This window comes from Schistocerca nitens, chromosome 2 (assembly GCF_023898315.1).
Source record: "Schistocerca nitens isolate TAMUIC-IGC-003100 chromosome 2, iqSchNite1.1, whole genome shotgun sequence".
NCBI classification, from domain to species: domain Eukaryota; kingdom Metazoa; phylum Arthropoda; class Insecta; order Orthoptera; family Acrididae; genus Schistocerca; species Schistocerca nitens.
In genome coordinates this window covers 592,288,189-592,311,339 of record NC_064615.1, presented here as the reverse complement: position 1 = coordinate 592,311,339, position 23,151 = coordinate 592,288,189, and the positions used below count along the sequence as shown (strand labels likewise).

Here is a 23,151-nt window from a genome sequence, read left to right as displayed (position 1 = left end):
ATCAGTACCTCTGCCCATATCAAACCTACTAACCACCAGCAATACCTCCACTTCAACAGCTGCCACCCATTCCAATACCAAGAAGTCCCTTCCATACAGCTTCGCCACCCGTGGTCATTGCATCTGCAGTGATGAGCAGTCCCTCTCTGAATATACCAAGGGTCTCACTGAAGCCTTCACTGACCATAATTATCCTCCCAACCTTGTAGAAAAACAAATCTCTCATGCCTTATCTTTCCAGTCTCCCACCACCTCCCAAAGGCCCATTGTCTGGCCACAGAGGAGTATTCCCTCATAACTCAGTACCACTCAGGACTGGAGCAACTGAATTACATTCTGCGACAGGGTTTTCATTACCTCTCATCATGCCCTGAAATGGGGAATGTCCTGCCTTCCCACCTCTCCTACAGTGGTATGCCGCCGCCCACCGAACCTACACAATATACTCGTCCATCCTTACACAACCCCTGCTTCCAATTCCTTACCTCATGGATCATACCCTTGTCATAGACCTAGATGCAGGACCTGTCCCATACATTCTCCTACCACCACCTACTCCAGTCCGGTGACTAACATCACCTAGCCCATCAAAGGCAGGGCTACCTGTGAAACCAGTCATGTGATTTACAAGCTAAGCTGCAACCACTGTGCTGCATTCTATGTAGGCATGACAACCAACAAGCTGTCTGTCTGCATGAATTGCCACCGACAAACTGTGGCCAAAAAAGAAGTAGACCACCCTGTTGCTGAACATGCTGTCAAACGTGATATCCCTCATCTCAATGACTGCTTCACAGCCTGTGCTACATGGATCTTTCCCACCAACACCAGTTTTTCTGAATTGTGGGCTGTTCCCATTCCAGCACTACACGGCCATAATTTCACCACCACACCTAGTCTTTTTGTTTCTCTCCTTTTCCACTACTTCCCTCCCCCCCCCCCCCCCCCGCCCTGCCCTGCCATCCGTCTAAACTGCAGCAGTTCACTGTCCACCAACCCCACCATACTATCCCTCCCCCTCCCCACCCCAGCCTCCTCCTTACCCCCACCACGCAGTTGCCATTCGCATCATGCACTGGTGGTGCTGCTGCTCGCAGTGTGGTTTCAGTTGCCCGAGACTGCAGTCATGTGTGCGTTGAGGTGAATACCAGCCACTAATTATACGAACAGTCTTTCTTTCTCTCATTAAATCCCGACAGCTTGGCTGTTAATAATGCACTCCCCCAGTTCACACTACCAAACTTAGCAGTTCTGGATGGAGTCGTAGAGCATGTTTTCGATAATTGCAGAAACAAGTCCAGCGTTTTTTATTTTTTTAACCCTCTGATGGTGCCATGTAAAAGTGAAGAAATTGTACACTGAGCTACACCCTGTGTCCCACGTCCTCAATCAATCACAACTATCATACAAAACAATCTATTAAGGATCATATTAGAGGCAGTCAAGCAAAAATGAGAGATGGAAAAAGTATGTAAATTGTTTGTTATTTCAAAATTAATTGCCATAACTATTAATAAATTCATCACACAGTGAGACAAGATAGTCCATGTCTCTATAGAAAAATGTTTGGGTGCATCTCCTTGCCCAAAGCGAATCTACAGCCACATATGTCTTTCTTCAGGACACCAAAAATATGGAAAGCACAGAGGAAAGGATCCGGACAGGAGGACATGTAAGGGCTTCCCAAAGAAAAATCTGTAGGACAATCTAAACAATTTTGGCAACATATGAGCGAGCCCCTTGTACCCTAACACAAACATCAACTCACAATCTGTCTTAAAGAGCTGATGTACACCTTGTCATTGCTGATAGTATACATTGTAAGTAACCTTGCAACATTCAACATCCTGCTAAGCTACTTTTTTCCAGCCATGATTTCCCTTTACTTTATCATACTGTAATGTGTTCACTGTCCTAGCTGGCATATCAAACTGACTTCAGTGCTGGATTGACCGGATGTTACACTGTTCCCAACACCTTACTAGCTAAATACTTCAAAGAGAAAAGTATGTAGGATATGTAGAAGAGCAGAGGAGAGTTAGTGACATAGTGAAGCTTTGAACAGAGCTCCGAGGTGTGCTTATATGGCTCTAACAGTAGATTGTTGCTTGGATCAAAACCAAAGTACAATATTTTAAACTACCACGAACCTTCCATTTTCAAGGCAGTCCACATGGAAACCACACCACTGCCACTGCTATTCGCTTTGAGATTTTTATTGAAAGTATGAGGAGCACACTACTTGTATGTAACCTGTCTTAAGGTACATGAGAAAAAGTATCAGTAACTACTAAGGACATTCTAAAAAACTTCCTACCCATCAATCCAAAAAGTTTCAACACTGGATTAATTTAAAAAAAAATAGAGAAACATTAAGACGTTGGTTTTAATGCTTCATGCGTTCTAAACAGTCTCTCCCACCTTTCTTTAAAGCACAGAATCTTCATACAACCTTGTGAAATTATCAAACAGGTCCTTCTTTGGGATACTGATCGTTTCAAGTGTCACACTGATTTGGATGTCTTATTTTGTCACTGCATTGACTTTTCATGTGAATTTGTGCTCTCTATAGTTCTGTGGTCGGTCAGTATTGACAACACCAAGTCTTGTCATCCATGATAATTTTATACCACAAAAGAACTATCCACATTTTACATTTAAATCACATTCCAGCAGGTGCCCAAACAACTGCTTTAGTTCAGGAACCAAGGTGTGCAAGACAAACTCTGCACTCACTTTTATCTTCTTAAAAACGTTCTTGACAATATCATTAACACTTGATTGAGAGATATTGCTCCACTGTAATTTGTAACATGACGACATTGATACAAAGCAGTCATACATCCACTACTTAACACTGCCTGCTTACAACTGACTGGCTAATTGCACATTTGTTGTTTGTAGCTGTTACTTCAAACTGTCACTATAGTTACTGCACAAACGTCACTTACACTCCAGGGATAAAATCTGTCTCAGAACATTTTTAATAGATAGTACACGTCCCAGAGTACCTGAATTTTGAGGAAAAACTGCCATTTCTCACAGCTTGAGTCATTTCTAACACTTATCTATGTTTGATTTGAATTCACAAGGTCCAGGTTTTGTTTGACTTTTATTGACTTCTAATTATCAGTCTACATTATCTTTAATATTCTTTCCTTATATTATAGTTCCTTATTACATGATCTGATGGAAGTGCTGTCAAGTGTCATGACAACTATAATGACAGTTAAGTTTTTGTTCATTGTGGCCCCTTTTAAATTGGATATGTTCATGAATAGCAATATTACAAACTAGTTAACCTTTATGAAATTGCCTACAGATTGTGTATAGTATTCCAAGAAATAATGAAATGCCTAACCTCTAAACAGTTAATATAACGTTTGCTGGAAGGTAGTATGTAACATCACCTGTCTCCACCATCCACCTTGCTTATTGCTCATTATGTCGATGTTACTTTATTACCTGCCAGCTTTCCTAAATGATGAAAACCCTGTTGCTTATGTAGGCTCTTATTTCTCAGCACACAATTATGACATCTGTAAGGTTTCTTCCTTTGCATCACTCTGAACCTGTTGCCAGGAAATCGTATGAAAGTATATGGTACTGATAGGAATATACAACACCTGAATAAATGATTGAAAATAAAACATCTTCATGTGCATCATAAATGAAACGTTGCAGGAGTTGATTAACAACAGACGCTGAACATCCCTACCATAGCACCGCTGATCAATCAATTATTATAATCTTGGTCGAACATAAGAAGCTACTTACTTTTGTATAATATTATAACAGCCTATTAATGTAACAGCTTTAAATATCTTTAGATGTCACTTTGTTTCTCTTATGCAACTAATGATTAGCTGCTAAATAAAAAAAGTCACTAACCTGCCTAATGATGACTTTCTGAGGGCTTAGTGGCTTGACACTAGTATTAACTGTTGAAACTGCTGATGTAGCACCAGAAACTGTTGCAACACCCCCAAGAGATTGTTGCATACTTGTAGGTGCAGGCAGAATTTTTGTAGGAATCTTCACAACTGTAGATGCTGGCATTACTAATTTGGCTGGCATTTTTACTGGAGATGTTACAAACTTATTAACAACAATGTTCTGTAAATAGAGAGACAAAACTAGTAAAAAATGACTATGATATAATACTCATGCATTATCAGTACATAAAACAAAAAGAGAAGAAATGAGGAGGAGAATATCAATTCAGGAGAAATCTGAACACAGATCATACAATGTGTAAACAAATGACAATTTTTTGTATAAGTGGACACCTTATGTTAAATGGAATACTCTAACAGCAACACAAGAACATGCCTTGATGAATGTGAAAGTGTAGCTGAAACATAAAGTTCAATAGTTCGTAGTTGTAAATACAGAAGCTGCTTATTTCATATTTTTATTCTTACACCAGAAGTAAAACCTCTTGGTATCATTTTAATAAGATGCAAGTAAATCTAGAAGAAGGATCTAATACATACGAATAGTTGCCGAAATGATATTTCAGTCCAAAAATGGCAATTTAATCAAAATTAAAAATGAAGTGGCTATGAGAAATGACCAGAAGTGGCACTGATTAGATGACGTTCTCAGCAGCATGATATAAGCCTTTAGCTCAGTAATTTCCCCAAGTTTCAGCAAACTAATGCTATTTGTTCAAATTGGACAATTTGTCACTATATGAGTAAAAAGGAATGAGCATGTTCATTTTCATGTTTGTAGTAAGCCTTTTAAGGTGAGAGACCATAATGCTGTTAAAATAGCACATGTTACATATTTGAGCAAACCATAATGAAGAAAATGTTACTGATATTTCAAATTATCTGGAAATTGCTCAAATACTGCAAATGACAGTGTGTGACAGGCTTTGAATCTGACTAATGTTGATCACCGAGAACCTTATAAACAATAACCTTCCACAAAATATTTATGGAGATTCAAGTGCAAAACTGTTTATAAGAGAGATTCACATGCTAAGTCCATCCAAATTATGTACCAACTGGTTGATTAAAATTATCGCCTATAAACAGTAAGGTGATGGACTCGTATAAACATGTCACTCAGCCCAAAATTTAAACCAATGATAACTTTGTACATTCTGTTTTTTGAGTGCTTTCATGAAGGTGGACAGGGATTTTCTCCAGATTTCTTGTAGGAAGCTGCAGCTCTATCCTAACTCAGACATAACGGAAAAATTTTAAAAATATGATGAAATGATCCCAACTGTGTGTTTTCAACAGCTTTCATAGTGCCTGATACACACAATCATTTGTTAAAACATTCAAAACAGTCACATGAATAATTAAGGTGCAGGAGGGAGGAGAGGCGGGGTGATGATGCTTAAAGTCCACATTCGTCTGTATTATTCATGTAGCTTTTTTCCATATTTATTGTTTCTCAAGTTGTTTCTGCCTGTCTTCATAAGTCATACCTAGAAATAGAGTTATTCTATGAGGGTTGCCCAGGAAGTAATGCACCACATTTTTTTTTCCTCAGCTGAAAACAATGCTGTGAATGGAAAATGTTATATATGTATTATTTGAAGTCTCCTGAGTGAGCACACCAAGTTTCCATCACTTCCAACAGATAGCATAGCTGTAAGAGAGTTCCAAAATGGCATCCATAAGTGATATACGTTATAAGCAACATGCCAACATTGAATTTCTCACTGCAGAGAAAGAAACTGTGGGTAATATTCACAAACACTTGTGAAAAGTCTATGGAGGATCTGCTGTTGACAGAAGTACAGTTAGTCCCTGGGCACAGAGGGTGAGGTCATCAGAAGGCGGTTCGGCAGAGATCCGTGATTTGCAGCTGTCGGGGAGACCATCCATGGCTGTCGCACCTGATATGCAGCAGAGTGAGCTGCTGGTGTCATTCACGAGGACAGACGCATTACGACTCGGCAATTGTCGCTGCATCCGTCAATCAGCAATGGAAGTGTGGATACAATGATCCACACTCTCGGATATTCAAAAGTATGTGTACCGATAGGTCACACACGCCCTTGTTTCACACTGGCAAAAGGCCACAGAACGGGATGGAGATTATGTGGAAAAATAGTGTGTGTAGATAAAACACCATTCCTTCATGTGTGTAATTCTCATTATGTTCAGTAAAGAATAGTTGGAAAAGAAAGTGGTGCATTACTTTCTGAGCAACCCTCTTACTAAGGTTGGGCCCAATGCTGGATGATCTGTAATTGTCCATTGGAATGGTGTCACCAGCAAAGTGGAGCTGAGCTGGGAGCACGTGGTACAAAGCTCTAATGCACTGTCACAAATAAAAGTCTCAACATCCAAAATTTACTATTTATGCACTGTTTACAAGTTTATTACATCATTAAGGTGCATTTATGTTATGTAAAATACCTTTGCACAACAGTTTTGCAAAGCAAGTCTCATCGTGTAAAGGTTCACTCTGTGAAGTGTATTACACAAGGTGGTTTTGCAGTGAAAAGAGCCCACTTGGTATCTGGGTGCACATTAAAGAGCCTTGTTCTCTCATTTTGTGTAATGTAAACATTGTTATTTCTTGTGCAGGGCCACCTCTTATCCACAAGAGGCACTACAATTATTCCTGATGATATACTTTTTGAAATTTTAAACAATACTGTAAACTTGTGTATAAATTGCATGCCATAAGGAATCCTCGAACCATTATAGCTTCTCTCAACTTCTCATCCATTTCTTCCTTCTTCCATACTTAAGTTCCCATTTCCCATACTCATAATTGATAGAATTATTCCTTGCTCCACCAGTGGTAATCTCATTTTGTTTGGTCGCTGAAAAATTTGAGCAGACAAGTTTGGTCTGCTCCTTGTGAACTGTAGCTACCACATTTTAAAGTGCACTTGCTTTGAAGGACCATCTTTTCAGGTCCCTACACTGTGCCAACTAGCATAGTGTAATTTGAGATCCAGAAACCTCATCATGTCTTTAAACGTATGAAAATTGTACCCCAGCCTCAACTCAGAATAGTTTAAAACAGAACAGGAATGATTAAAAAGAATGCATGCAGACTTCTTGGTTTAGAAATTAAACCCCTTTTCTCTGCCCATTCCTTCAACCACTGAATAGTCATTTGCATTTGATGATCTGTAATTGCAAGGATCAAAGAGGAACAAAAGACAAAGAAATCACAAGAAAATAAAGAACACTGGACACCACGTGTAACTGTCAACATTACACTATTAAAAGCTATGCAAAGAGAGGGTAAGGAGCCACAAGGCACTTAAAAATGGTGAGCAGGGTGACATAATATTGTCAAAAGTTTATTAAATGTGACAAATTATTTCAATAAACAAATGGGACAGAAGTGAATTGTTTTCATTTTTGACAACATCCTGGTTAACTCCCTAATAAATTTATCTATTATGACCCTGGACAGGGTATGGCCATTTTTTTTCCTTCACACAGGTTTATTAATACACGCAGGTACACTGTTAACTCAGTATTGGTAATTTGATACTGGTAGCCTAATCTTAATTCACAAACAAAATATACATAAAGTTTTTACAATTTGTGTCATTCTACACTTCAGTACCAAAAGAAAATCAACAAAATATTTTTGTGATACTGTTTTTTAGGAATCTAAGCAAAAATTGAAGTAAACATACTAGATTTTCCTTTCAGGATTTTTCATAATTGTTTCTGCCTCTCTTCTACCTTCACAATTTGTGCACCTTTTTAAGTGAAGCTTGAGAGAGTAGTTCTCATGCCTCCTTAGATAGTTGGCGTTCTTTTCTGTTGTCTTTCAGGGAGTTGACTCAAAGTCAATCGATTTTTTCATCTTATTTTTTTTTGTCCTCTTTTCCGAATAGCTTTGGTTTTGTTCGTCTTTCTGCTTTTCTTCTATTTCAAGTTTTCTTTTCCTTCCTTCTTTTCACATTCTTCCTTATAAGCATGTGCTTGCTGTCCATACACAGAAAGAAAATGGTGGTACTGTCCTCAAGCATTGCTAACAATCAAAACACTGTTTAAAATTCTTTTGGCCATCCCTGCTTTGTCTTCTCCTAACATGTGCTTCAAAATGGAATATTTTCTGTGTCACAGAAGCCTTAACAAATTTTGAAACATTTGAATACCATAACTTCATGGATGATGAATCTCTTTTTGAAATGTGCCGCTGCTGCCAGTAACTGTCAATATCTTTGTTATCTGAATCTGGGTCATCTTTTTCAAATGGTGCAACCTCCCACTTATCTAAGTAATCCTGCCAGACATCAAATGTCAATTTGTGAAACCTTCTGATCTTTATTTTTCCTCTGGGGTCTAAAAACCTAAAACTTATCAGCATTTAATGTTTATCGGCTTTCTTTAAAAACTACACCTTATCTTGTCCTAGTTTACCAGGGTCTTTAGTTACTTGCCCGCTAACAACTAGATCGAGAGAAAGCAGATTACCTGATGTAAAGGGTTCATCGTTCAGAAATGCTCTCAATTTCCTCTACCTTCACAATATGAAGTCAAAAGGTTTGAAGCATGTTTTCTATTTCTGTGTGTGACTTGTGATGAAAAGTGTTTGGCTTTGGAAACAGTGAGCAAACTTACTGAATAGTTCTACAGATGAAATTAGGTTCTGCTTTCATTGACAGTTTTTTTAAAGCATTCACAATGGCACTATTGGATTTGGACTCAATAGTCGTAGAATTCTTTTTTAAGGGCATATACTTAAGAAAGTATTATTGAATGCTATCCCAATGTTCCAAAATCCTGCTGGCTAAAGGTCCTAAAGTAAGACACCATGTGGTTGCATGCCTCGAGAACTTGTGATATGAATGTTAAACTTAGAGTGAATTCCTTAAAGTTCTTCCCAGCAAATAGACCAACTGCCAAAATAACGGTAAATATTGACCAGAAATTTGGATGCTTCTTCACCTAAACACTTCACAGTCATTATGCATTGTATGAATGTTACAAGTTCCAATGTTTATACGTTGTCTGCCTCGAGTCTTCTGGACATCATTATCTCAAAACTGAAGAACTTCTTCATTGATGTTAGGTCCATGTGATGCCACATAAGGCATTTATTAGGGAAAAGTTGACTTCAGAGAGTGCGTAACATAATTTCTGATCCAACATTTCACCATACGCTTTGCAAATTCAGAAAACTGTTAGATGACGTATTCTTATGGAACACTTACTCTCCCACCAAAATGTCGAGGTCGTTTGTAATTCTTTTTTACCTTTAACTTTAACAGTTTCATAGAAAATCAATGTGTAGTATTACAAACATGCTTCATCTAACATGTGTTCCCAGAAATATGGTGCCAGTCCATCAGTTATTAGTTATCCCATTTTTTTAGACAAAAGCAAACACTATCACAGATCATCATCTCAAAAACATTACAAATATCATTTGATGAATCCATAGAGCAATGGAAATTACCAATTCCATTGTCCAAATCAATTGAGCAGTGATGAAACTATCCTCAATATTTAACGTCCATACTGTCAGCGTATTTTAAGGTTGTGTCAGAACCGAAAGTTGTAAATATAAGTGATGGGGGTTAACGTTTAGTTTCAAAGTTACAATCATGTTTCGTTCAGAATGAGTTGTTAAAATTGCCCAAAAGCTTTGTCTGAAAATTAATAGAGCAAGAACTTACACAGCAAAGTAGTTCACTTTCACTAATTTTTTTCTCCCTATAGAGAGAATTTACTTTTCAAACTGTCTTTTTCAATCCAGTCACTATGGAATTTACATTTTCTCATTTCAACCAGTTTTTCAAAACTGAACAAACACAGCAGCAGTTTTGTTACTACAGCAAAATTAGAATCCGGGGGAAAAAAGAAGCAGTCATAATAGATGATCATTTGACTGTAACTAAAAAAAGGAAAAAAATGTAAAGGAAGAAAAAAAAAGAAAAAATTAATAATCTGTCACAAATTTCAGAAGCCTCTCAAGTTAAAATTTATATATTTTCATCATTGGAGCATTCCAAAAAGTCAAATTAACGATAATGAATACAGAAACTTCCAAACAAAAATAAATAACTCACTTTCTTCCTAAACAGATAAAAAAGGTTGAAAAAGGTGATAATGTTTAAAGAAGTTGACTAAAGGTGAGAAAGACAACTGATGATTCGCCCAACAAAGACAGTCCCACTTAAAACACTACGTTGAGGGACACTGTTCTCTTGCTCAAAGTGATCACAGAGGACTATTACAGAGTCTGTGTCTAAAATAGCATGTTGACAGGAAAGACCACGAAGTTGGGAAGAAATCCTCAAAACCCCACTTCATGGACCTGCCTGAGGATATTGTGCCTCCAAATGTTATCATGGGCCTTGTTGTTGCTTAGCCACTCCCAAAAGGGACAGGTTATTAAAGATGAAGTGATATTTCCTGAACCCACACAGAAAGCAACTAAAGGACTGCTTAGACTAAGGTTCAGACTAGGTGGCAGTTGACCATCCGCTCCATTGTCTTTCCCATGCAGCTAGTGTGGCAACACTACAATAACTATCTGGGCATCTACAGTCCCCCTCAGGCTTTGAAAGGAGAATTAAAATTGCCTCTCGCTATGAGTCAGGAGAGTGTCCTGACGCTCAATGAAGTTAAAAAGGGCGAAGAGGATTTCTTTGCTTCACTCTGAGGAGCTGTAGAACAATATAATGGACCCTATTGTGACCAGGCGACATATCACGAGCTGCAGAGTACACAGAATCCCGCATCCACACGGAAAAGGGGCAGCTGTATTCTTCAACAGTAGTGTAGCTGAAGTCCCAACAGCCCCTCTTGGCAGCCACCCTGTAGTGCTGGAAAGCTGAATACTGACTGCCAGTGGAGGTACCTGTGGCAAAATAGGTCACCATAGTGTGGGTAGTGTCTTGCTGGTTGGTCAGGAGACTTCAATTTCCCATTACAGCAGTCACTAGGCACCTCCCTCCTCTTCCATAAACCCTCCTGGTGGTCCCCCACACAACTGTACTCTTAGTGGAATGGTTTATGGTGTTCAAGAACTGTTGCCATAATCTTTTTTTTCTTTCATTAATAACAAGGTGACATTTTGCCCTTGATACCCGAAAGACTGAAGTTCTCAGCAATTGGCGGGCACCTGGACTTACACAGAGCTACCTACCTTATCTCGATTGAACAGCAGCATTAGTTGCTCCACCAAGGGACAGGCTTTCTTTTCACCTGACCCAAAGAATGTAGAATGGATGCTTCAGCAGTATGGTGAATCATTTTGGTAATACGATCCAGCAATTCCTGGACATTCGCCTATATCATATCCTGCAAGTTTTATGTAGAACATAATCTCTGCCCTACTGAGCACTCATTATGGTGGTTTTCTTTCAGGCACCATTCTGACTGGCAGTTGAAACCACATTGGGAAATGATCACTTGGGTGCAAGTAATTGACCACTTCCCATTAAGTAGTGCATGCAAGGGCCAGAGAGCAAACCGAGAGATTGATAGCAATGAATGATCCTGTTGCAGTGCTGAAGTGCATGTCCACTCTATATTCAATGAACACACACATGAGAAGGCTCTCAAATTCATCTATACCTTGGGTAGATGGCTGCAGATCCCCAAAAAACATTGTGCAATCATATCATTACAGAACACAAAGGAGGGGGGCGGGGGGGGGGGGGATGAGCTGAGTAAGGAGAGCATGGAAAGTCTCATTGTTTAGCTTCTTATTGGGGCGGGCAGAGGGAACATATGGTCAACCTGTGAAGCATGTGCGTTGATACAGTGACTGCTTGTAGGCTAGTTGTGAGGAAGAGGAGCAGTAAGTAGTAAACATTGTTTACAAAAATTGCCATTACTCCCTTAGCTCTCTCTACACTAAGGTTACCCTTTTTGCAGAGAATGTAAGCACACAGCTCGGGTTAAAATTAGCCCTCCAATCAGCACCCTGCCGTGTGACTTGTCCAGCATCAATTGACATTGATGCCGACCACAGAAGCATTCCCACAATGCAGTGGGATGGTTCTCTCTAGAAAAGGAAGAAATGAAGCTTAGAGTCAAACATAGAAAATATAAATCTGAATGGTCAGACACAAATTAGAAACTGTAATCCTCCTGAATGTTCTCTGTGAAGGGTGGAACAGAGAAGTCAATTGCATTTACATCAAAGATACTTACTCCAGTTCAGGAGCATTAATCTCAGATTGAAAAGGAAGCATTGCCCATAATTTTTTGTGTCCATAAATTTTCACCATTATTTTATGTAGTTATAAATTTCATCTTATCACCTACTATAAACTGACCAAACCATTTTTGAAGGCAAGGTTAAATTGCAATGGCATATACTGTACCACCTTCATTGTTACGCTCTCTATTTGGAAAATTTCCAATATTCCATTTGTTACTTTACTTCTGTGCAGCATTATAATGCAAATGCGCCATCAAGCCATCCAGCAGGTACAGATCATGAATTTGTTCACCAGGAAACAGATAATTAACTGGAGACATTGCTCCACAGTATCAGCGTGATGCGATTCTTCACCTAGTCCTGCAGTATACCTGGCAGGCTTGTCTACCCAGCTCTCTGGTGCATATCCACTAGGCCTTCACTCTAGTTTTCTTCAGTGGCAGTAATTTCAGGTCAGGCAAGGTGAGTGCTTACAGAGGAAGAATGGTGCTGGGTAGTGATACTGCTATTTCTTGAATGTTGGATGCTTCAACTTGTGCCTCGGTTCCACTAGAAGATTTCTAGGTTCAAGCAACTGGCATGACACTATATCTACTGCCGGCCGGTGTGGCCGTGCGGTTCTAAGCACGTCAGTTTGGAACCGCGTGACCGCTACGGTCGCAGGTTCGAATCCTGCCTCGGGCATGGATGTGTGTGATGTCCTTAGGTTAATTAGGTTTAAGTAGTTCTAAGTTCTAGGGGACTGATGACCTCAGTAAAGTCCCATAGTGCTCAGAGCCATTTGAACTATATCTACTGACCTTGCAACACAAAAATGTTGTGACAGTGTAACATCTGCCAGATACACCAATCAGCTGCACCCTAGTCATCCTCACTGTAGCCCACACCAACAGATCCACAGGAGTGTGTTCGTGCCCAGATTGCAGATTCCTTCTTGGGGTATATGTGATTAATCATTGTGGGCTTCTTCTCGCACATCCTGTATGTAATCATCCTCCAGCTGACAACAATGGGACTCTTGTAGTGGATCTTCACAATAAAGGATGCACATCATATATACTATACAGCCTCAAATGAGCTGTCAGAACAAAATTTTAAACTGCAAATGCTGAAAGTTTTAGGATCTACTAAACTGGCTTCAGTGAATAACACATTCCTAGGTTCTTGCAAGTTCATGCCTGTCAAAGGACAAAGCCTGGCAGAGCTTCTTCAGGTGCTCTTACAGGACAGTTTTTGGACATTGTCTCAATCCCTGGTACACAAAGCAGACACAGCCAGTCCATTCCATGCGAGTACCTCAGTGTACGTGCACACATTTCAGGAGCATTTCCGAGAGCCTGTCGAAGAACAAGAGGTACCAGCTGGTGTTGGTACTACGCCACATGTGAAGCAATCAGCTCTCATTGTGGGCCCTTGGCCTGCATCTCTTTTGTCAGGGAGTCCATCATCTCCCACCGTCGCAGCCCTATCACAGCTTTCTCCTCTCCCAGGTACCTAAGGCTAGCTGCCTGGTCTTTCCTTATCATAAGCTGAGAGAAACGCCATGGATCAAACTGGCTTCATCAATGGTTTAAACAGTAATCCTGGCGAATCCTGGATGGGAAACTACACTCAAACTAGTCCCTGGGCCTAAGTGAGTTGTGACATCGCCCAGACCCTGGCAGCTTCCACTGTGCTGTCCTCCACTACAGTGGTTGTTTGGTTGGTTAGTTTAATGATTAAAGGGGCCAAGCTATGATGTCCTGAATTCCTCCATAGGCAAGTCAACAAAACTACACACCAAAGAAGGACCTATTGCGCAAAACACTCAGAAAGGAGCTGCTGCCTCTGTTAGGAGGCTGCTCAAGGAGCTAGTACAAAAGGCGCCAGTTGCCACTCTTACCCCACAATAATATATCACATCCAGTATCTGCAACATTGAAGGGGGTGCCGAGCCGTATGCACAACTTCCATGTTATAGACAGGACTGGATCAAAGCTTTCAAGAGCTGTAGCAGAGTAGAGCTGTCTGTGTCCCAGTTGGTATTGTTGGGGCACTGAGGAGCATTGAGGTGTGACCAACATGTCTGCTTCAGTTGACCAAGATGGGGAAGCCATGTCAACCGGGCATAACATTAGTCCCAAAAAAAGACTACTGTCCACCACATTGAGGGACTGGCCATCAAGGTACAAGTCCGGATGGAGATGGACTACATGGTGATGACAAATGCGTAATACAGTTCTTGGCAGCCAAAAGTTGGAAACCATGAGTAAAAGCCCGAGAGAGAGAGAGAGAGAGAGAGAGAGAGAGAGAGAGAGAGAGAGAGAGAGACTCAAAACAAAACCCTGTGGAAACCCATTCTGGAGATGGGAGGTGCTATGAGAGGCACCAACCTGTACCTGAAAAGTGCAAGATGAAAGAAAATTCTGGATAAAAATATGGAGCAGACCACAGAGGCCCAACTCATGTAAGGCGGCAAGGGTGTGGTAGTGTCATGTGGCATCATAAGCTTTATGCAGAGCAAAGAAGATTGCACCAAGGTGTTAATACTGGCAAAAGCCATTCGGATACCAGACTCCAGGTAGACTAAATTACCCACAGTAGAATGGCCTCTGTGAAGTCTACCCTTGGTCGAAGCCAAAAGGTCCTGGGATTCAAGGATCTAATACAACCTTTGACTCGTACACATTCTAGTAACTCACAGAGGGCATTGGTTAAACTGATTGGATGATAGCTGTCCATTTGATTTCGAAACTGGAATAATGACACTTCCTCGCAAGTGGCAAGGGAATTCCTCCTCACTCCAAAGACAGTTGTAATGGACAAGTATATGACGTTGGCTAGTCACTGATAAGTGTTTAAGCATTTCGTTGTGCACCCGGTCCAGTCCAGGAGCCATGTTGGGGTGGAGAGCAAGGATGCTACTGAATTCCCACTCACTGAACAGGAATTTATAAGGACCCAGGCAATGGGGAATTAAAGACAGAGGGTGTCATCCAGACAGTGTTTGAGAAGACTGAATGCAGGCAGATACTAGGCCAACGCTGAGGCCTGGGCGAAATGTCGAGCAAATTCCTCAGCAAGAGTCCAGGCCAGTGACGGACATAATTGACAGAAATTTCCAGGGCGTCTGTAGGAGGATAGAGGCCTGATCTTCGCCCATGCCTGTGAAGAGGCAGTGTGCAGCCCATGGCAGTGACATATCACACTCAATAAATACATTTCTGGCATTCTGACAATGCATTCAGCCATTTAAAGGTCAGGTGGAGGTCGAAATGGAGAGCATGAGTGTGATCCTTAATAGCTGCAGCAATTTGGGGGGTCCACGAAGGGACAGTCTTCCATGGGGGAAAACCTGAGGAAGATGTAATCGCTGAAGCATTTTCTGAAAGGATGGCATTGGTCAAACTCCATACTGACTTACCAATGCCATCGCGTGGTGAAGCAGTTGGGATTGCAGCCATGAAAAATGTGTTCCAATCCACATTAATAAAGTCCCACCCGGAAGGGTTTCCAGGTGAGTGATCCTGAAGAAAGGATAAGACAGTTGGAAAATGATTATTCTCACATGAATTGCAGTGATCTCCCAACTGAATGGAGAGGAGTAATCCAGGACTACAGACGAAAAAATCAGTGGGCGAGAAAGTGCCGTCTGCCTCACTGAAGTTTGTGGGAGCTCCACTGTTGAGGAGGCAGAGATCAAGCCTTGCCAACAGGTCTTCAATAATCCTGCCCTGGTCAGTGATCACAGTACCTCCCCACAGAGGGTTATGGGCATTAAATCCCCAAGGAGAAGGAAGGGAGGAGGGAACTGTCTAAGAAGGGCAGTAAATGCAGAAAGCATAGGAGACCAGTGGGGGGTGGGAGGTGAAGATTGCATATCATTACTGCAGAGTCTAAATGGATTCAAACAGCCACCGTTTCTACTGTGGTTAGAAGAGGAACCCATGAAATAACAATGCCCGTGCACACCAATGTACAGACACCAGCTGAGGCTCACAAAGGGCTGACCCTGTTCCGGCAGAAAGCCTGGAAACCACAAGAGTTTTGCAATATAACACAAGAGAGAAAGAAGAGAGAGTATTTCTGGAGGGTGACGATAGTAACCATTACAGTTCCAAAACCAAGTACTGGACCTACATGCTGGTTCAAGTTGTGTGGTGTTGTGTGTGTGTGTGGGGGGGGGGGGGGGGAGTGGCAGGGGGAGGGGGGAGAGGGGGGGGGTTAAGTACATCTGCCAGGCAAGCAGGTGGATGACATAGACATACTAATATGTGTAACGTAGCATACATCTGTCTGCAGTGAGTACAAGGCTGATATCATAGACCAGTTATGTGAGCTTCTGTAGTGAGTCAAATATGATATCGCCTTGTGGCTCTACCTACATCAGTTGCTGTTACCTGACTCTGTAGTGCCAACTATTATGCTGTGTCGAGAGCAACAAATGATGGACTTTTGGTGACCACCACCTCTTGCCTATTCCAGAATCATCTCTCAATAATTTCTTTGTGACTCAGATGAATTTTTCCTCTGTTATTGTTTGGTTCACAAACTGACGAGTTCACACTGTTGCTCCAGAATTTATTTTTGTGCATTGAACATTGCGGTCCAAAGTGGGGGTTACAACTGAACTATTTACTCTAGGAACATCACTTGTCATCATAACATCAAAATCATTGTGCTATTTGCGCATAACGTGCTGAACCAGGTCTCCTTAGTTCTGACTTGGCAGAAGTCAGTCGACTTCAGCCCAAAATGTTGTGTGTCTGAATCTTGGACAAAGCTTGCTTCCTCCACTTCCCACACCTATCTAAGACTTTGTTCACATGATTTGCACAAACTATACATCAGACGTTTCAAATCTCAACACAGTGTACAAACCATAACAATAAGCATTTCATTAAGTGGCCCTGTAACATAATCCATTCATTAAATGTCTGACTACCATCAACTTTCATGTAATCAAAAGACAAGATTTGCACCGACTCAAAGTGAGAAGTAGCTTAACCCTCAGCTTCATCATAAGTAAAACATCATTCAACAATTGTGGGCCACACTGGAATCAAAAAGAGGACCATCTCATTAAAGTCAAAATTGCAAAGAGTGGAAAAAATTCTAATGTTTCCTACATAGTGCTAATTTTCAATGCTTTACACATATCATCCTTTTCTAGTTGGAATCTGAACTTTTCAGAGAGCAAACAGCTAACTTGCATTTCAAAGAAAATCTTCCACAAAACATCTCTCACTTTACTAGATGCCAGATTCTTTGCAGGCAATTTATAGTACTTTTTGTTTCTAGTGGAAGACCAGTTTCTCTCACACAAGTCTTACCCTCGCTTTTAAAACACTACATATAATTGCAAATTTTTTGTTCTTATGCTCAAGTTCTTGTAATTTCGTAACGAGCTGTCACAGTTCATATTCTAGAATCAGCTGATCAGTTGATGTTGATATGGACAAGGTCCATTAAAGAGTAGCTACAAATAAGACCATCTAACAACAATTCACATTTATTCACTAATTTCTACTTACTGTGTATGGATTGATCGACTTCCCGTTTCCTGACTGATAAGACTTTAAATGTCCCTCGTGACTTTTAAAGGCTTTTTCTTACCTGAAACCTGTCTTCTTTGCTTTCTTTCAATTGACTTTCAACATCCATATACACACTTGCACAAACCGGAAGATTTACAGTTGGCACAGCATATGGTTTTGGAACTTTCACAGTATATCCAAAGTTCTGCTCATAGACCTTAGATACAACATCTGATTTAAAATGTAGTGAACTTACAGTAGCACATGAAACGTGAACGTGGTCTTTTCAGTAACACCCCCACAGTTGACAATTTTTGATTCTGAAAATCCCTGGATAATTGATGGTAGAAAATTCCAGTTCCTTTTGTTTTCCTCTTGTATGACAAACACCTAAACTCTAACCTCACACTGCCACAACCACATACTTTTACTTTGTTGCTTTTTCCTACAAGTGTTTTCTCAAACGAAAGACAAAATATTTGAAATCAAATAGTTATTTATGTTGTATGACACCTGGACAAAGAAAAGTTTGTTTATTGTTGTGGTCTTCAGTCCAGAGACTGGTTTGATGCAGCTCTCCATGCTACTCTATCCTGTGCAAGCTGCTTCATCTCCCAGTACCTACTGCAACCTACATCCTTCTGAATCTGTTTAGTGTATTCATCTCTTGGTCTCCCTCTACGATTTTTACCCTCCACACTGCCCTCCAATACTAAATTGGTGTTCCCTTGGTGCCTCAGAACATGCCCTACCGACCAATCCCTTCTTCTAGTCAAGTTGTGCCACAAACTCCTCATCTAAAAAATGGCTCTGAGCACTATGGGACTCAACTGCTGAGGTCATTAGTCCCCTAGAACTTAGAACTAGTTAAACCTAACTAACCTAAGGACATCACAAACATCCATGCCCGAGGCAGGATTCGAACCTGCGACCGTAGCGGTCTTGCGGTTCCAGACTGCAGCGCCTTTAACCGCATGGCCACTTCGGCCGGCCAAAACTCCTCATCTCTCCAATTCTATTCAATACCTCCTCATTAGTTATGTGATCTACCCACGTAACCTTCAGCATTCTTCTGTAGCACCACATTTCGAAAGCTTCTATTCTCTTCTTGTCTAAACTATTTATTGTCCACGTTTCCCTTCCATACATGGCCACACTCCATACAAATACTTTCAGAAACGACTTCCTGACACTTAAATCTATACTCGATGTTAACAAATTTCTCTTCTTCAGAAACGATTTCCTTGCCATTGCCAGTCTACATTTTATATCCTCTCTACTTCGACCATCATCAGTTATTTTGCTCCCCAAATAGCAAAACTCATTAACTACTTTAAGCATCTCATTTCCTAATCTAACTCCCGCAGCATCACCCGATTTAATTCAACTACATCCCATTATCCTTGTTTTGCTATTGTTGATGTTCATCTTATATCCTCCTTTCAAGACACTGTCCATTCTGTCCATTACATTCAACTGCTCCTCCAGGTCCTTTGCTGTCTGACAGAATTACAATGTCATTGGCGAACCTCAAAGCTTTTATTTCTTCTCCATGGATTTTAATTCCTACTCCACGAATTTTTCTTTTGTTTCCTTTACTGCATGCTCAATATACAGATTGAATAACATTGGGGATAGGCTACAAGCCTGTCTCACTCCCTTCCAAACCACTGCGTCCCTTTCATGTCCCTCGACTCTTATAACTGCCATCTGGTTTCTGTACAAATTGTAAATAGCCTTTTGCTCCCTGTATTTTACCTCTGCCACTTTCAGAATTTGAAAGAGAGTATTTCAGTTAACATTGTCAAAAGCTTTCTCTAAGTCAACAAATGCTAGAAACGTAGATTTGCCTTTGCTTAACCTTTTTGTAAGGTAAGTTGGAAGGTCAGTACTGCCTCACGTGTTCCAACATTTCTACGGAATCCAAACTGATCCTCCCCGAGGTCGGCTTTTACCAATTTTTCCATTTGTCTGTAAAGAATTCGTGTTAGTATTTTGCAGCTGTGGCTTATTAAACTGATAGTTTGGTAATTTTCACATCTGTCAGCATCTGCTTTCTTTTGGATTGGAATTATTATATTATTCTTGAAGTCTGAGGGTATTTCGCCTGCCTCATACATATTGCCCACCAGATGATACAGTTTTGTCAGGGCTGGCTGTCCCAAGGCTGTCAGTAGTTCTAATGGAATGTTGTCTACTCCCGGGGCCTTGTTTTGACTCAGGTCTTACAGTGCTCTGTCAAACTCTTCACGCAGTATCATATCTCCCATTTCATCTTCATCTACATCCTCTTCCATTTCCATAATATTGTCCTCAAGAACATCGCCCCTGTATAGACCCTCTATATAATCCTTCCACCTTTCCCTTCTATGCTTAGAACTGTGTTTCCATCTGAGCTCCTGATATTCATGCAAGTGGTTCTCTTTTCTCCAAAGGTCTCTTTAATTTTGCTGTAGGCAGCATCTATCTTACCCCTAGCGGTATGCGCCTCTACATCCTTACATTTGTCCTCTAGCCATCCCCGTTTAGCCATTTTGCACTTCCTGTCGATATCATTTTTGAGACATTTGTAATCCTTTTTGCCTGCTTCATTTGCTGCATTTTTGTACGTTCTCCTTTCATCTATTAAATTCAATGTCTCCTCTGCTACCCATGAATTTCTATTAGCCCTCGTCTGTTTAGCTACTTGATCCTCTGCTGCCTTCACCATTTCATCTCTCAGAGCTACCCATTCTCCTTCTACTCTACTTCTTTTCCCGATTCTTGTAAATCGTTTCCTAATGCTTTCCCTGAAGCTCTCTACAACCTCTGGTTCTTTCAGTTTATCCAGTTCCCATCTCCTCAAATTCCCACCTTTTTGCAGTTTCTTCGGTTTTAATCTACAGTTCATAACCAATAGATTGTGGTCAGAGGCCACATCTGCCCCTGGAAATGTCTTACAATTTAAAACCTGGTTCCTGAATCTCTGTCTTACCATTAAATAATCTGAGACCTTCCAGTATCTCCAGGCTTCTTCATGTATACAACCTTTTTATATGATTATTGAACAAAGTGTTAGCTATGATTAAGTAATGCTCCGTGCAAAATTGTACCAGGCGGCTACCTCTTTCATTCCTTACTCCCATGCCATATGTTTCCTTCTCTTCCTTTTCCAACTACTAAGGTCCAGTCACCCATGACTATTAAATTTTCGTCTCCCTTCACTATCTGAATAATTTCTTTTATCTCGTCATACATTTCACCAATCTTTCATCATCTGCAGAGCTAGTTGGCATATAAACTTGTACTACTGTGGTAGGTGTGGGCTTTGTATCTATCTTGGCCACAATAATGCGTTCACTAGGAATGCAGGTAAGCTACTACCTATTCATTATCAAACTTACTCCTGCATTACCCCTATTTGATTTTGCATTAATAACCCTGTATTCACCTGACCAGAAGTCTTGTTCCTCCTGCCTTCGAACTTCACTAATTCCCACTATATCATACTTTAACCTATCCATTTCCCTTTTTGAATTTTCAAACCTACCTGCCCGATCGAGGGATCTGACATTCCACACTCCAATCTGTAGAACGCCAGTTTTCTTTCTCCTAGTAATGACGTCCTCGTGAGTAGTCCCCGACTGGAGATCCAAATGGGGGACTATTTTACCTCCGGAATATTTTACCCAAGAGGACGCCATCATCATTTAACCATACAGTAAAGCTGCATGCCCTTGGGAAAAATTATGGCTGTGGTTTCCCCTTGCTTTCAGACTTTCACAGTACCAGCACAGCAAGGCCGTCTTTGTTAGTGTTACAAGGCCAGATCACTCGATCGTCCAGAGTGTTGCCCCTTCAACTACTGAAAAGGCTGCTGCCCCCCTTCAGGAGCCACATGTTGTCTGGCCTCTCAACAGATACCCCTCCATTGTGGTTGCACCTATGGTACGGCTATGTGTATCGCTGAGGCATGCAAGCCTCCCCACCAATGGCAAGGTCCATGGTTCATGGGGGGTGTGAATAAGTAGTTGCCACTACTTAAGTTCCAACACTTGTATTATTGTATTCTGAATACAGGCCACTCAACATAATGGTCATTAGCGGTCTGACCAACATTCAGCATTCTTGTGGGAGGAGGGAGAGGAGGATTAATTTTGGGAGGAGGGGGGGGGGGGACACAAAGGCTATCATCACTACTGAACTATTTTATGATGTACTTAAGTCTGCCTTCACTCCCCAGCACTTTTAGGGATGAGGCTCAAAACAGTTCACAAAATTTCAGAACCCGTCTAAACACTGGTGTCAGTACCAGCAACAATGGTAGGCAGACCTCCAGTGAAACCAAAGGCTGCCCTGATGTCAGTATATAAGAGACACACAGCCAAAATATGGTGACCAGAAAGTGGCACTCTACGAACTTCACAAGGTGATGGATCCTCCTGCTGGAGCAGGAAATCGTGTGTTTAAGGGCTATACCCTAGGCGCAGTCTTGTGAGCAGCACTTCCTTCCATCGGTAATGTCAGCAATGTCTAGGTAGCCAAATTAGAAGCGACAACAGCCTGACAACAGACATTGCAGCTCGTATAGCCAATGCAGCCTCAGTTTTCAGCAAACTGAATCACCAAGTACGGAAATCACAAGATCTCAGACTACAAACTAAAATTGTGGTCTACAAAGCAATAGTATCACCAACTTTACTCTATGCCTCTGAAACCTGGTGCTATTATAAAGCTTGTATTAGGAGACTAGACACCTTTCACCTCCCCTGTCTGAGATCAATTCTCCGCATGAAATGGAAAGACCGTGTTCCAAACACAGAGATTTTGCGTCACATCAAACTGCCTGGCATTGAAGCTCTCTTAATGAATCACCAACTGATATGGAGTGGCCATATAATACTCATGGACGACAGTAGACTTCCCGAAGCGGTGTTCTACTCAGAGCTCTCGTATGGAAAGCGGCGGCAAGGCAGCCAACACCTGTGATATAAAGACACCATCAAGCTCACCTCACAGCCTGTGGCATTCTGATCAAACATTGGGAGGAGCTTGCATTGCACCGATCAGAGTGGTGCTCAACTGTACACTAGAGTGTGGAACAATTCCAGCATATCCGCCTAAAGAACCTGGACGATAAACGAAAGCTCCGCGAATCTAAGCCCAAGCCTAATTACATCTGTACATATAAACTGAGCAACTGTGTTGCACTTCATGCGACCAGATCTTCAAAGCAAAGCTCGGTTTTGCAAGCCACATCTGAGCCCACCACAATATGGACTAAATGACTGACGGAGTCGCTGTCGCCGGACACTGCAAGGAGGACATCATCATCATCATCATCAACGTCAGCAGTAAGTCTACCAAGCCTGTGTGCTCAATTTGAGTGACCAGTTTGTTTCCAGCCATCTCCAATGATAGTTTCTCACTGATGCACAATTCATCAGTCAGACAATGATGTGACAGAGTGCGTGGGGACAGCACATTGCATCCAACACCGTCCCGACATCATGTTTCGTCGGTTATTTCCTTT

At 41.2% G+C, this 23,151-nt stretch overlaps 1 protein-coding gene across 2 annotated transcripts in view; it reads right to left on the bottom strand.

The window, feature by feature from the left end:
- The window catches only part of LOC126236658 (protein lin-54 homolog), a 277,045-nt gene that overhangs the window by 154,280 nt on the left and 99,614 nt on the right, over positions 1 to 23,151 (bottom strand). For both annotated transcript variants that reach the window (XM_049946127.1, XM_049946126.1), the window contains exon 4: positions 3,892 to 4,116. In XM_049946127.1, the coding sequence (XP_049802084.1) occupies positions 3,892 to 4,116 (225 nt within the window). The remainder of the gene's footprint in view (positions 1 to 3,891; positions 4,117 to 23,151) is intronic.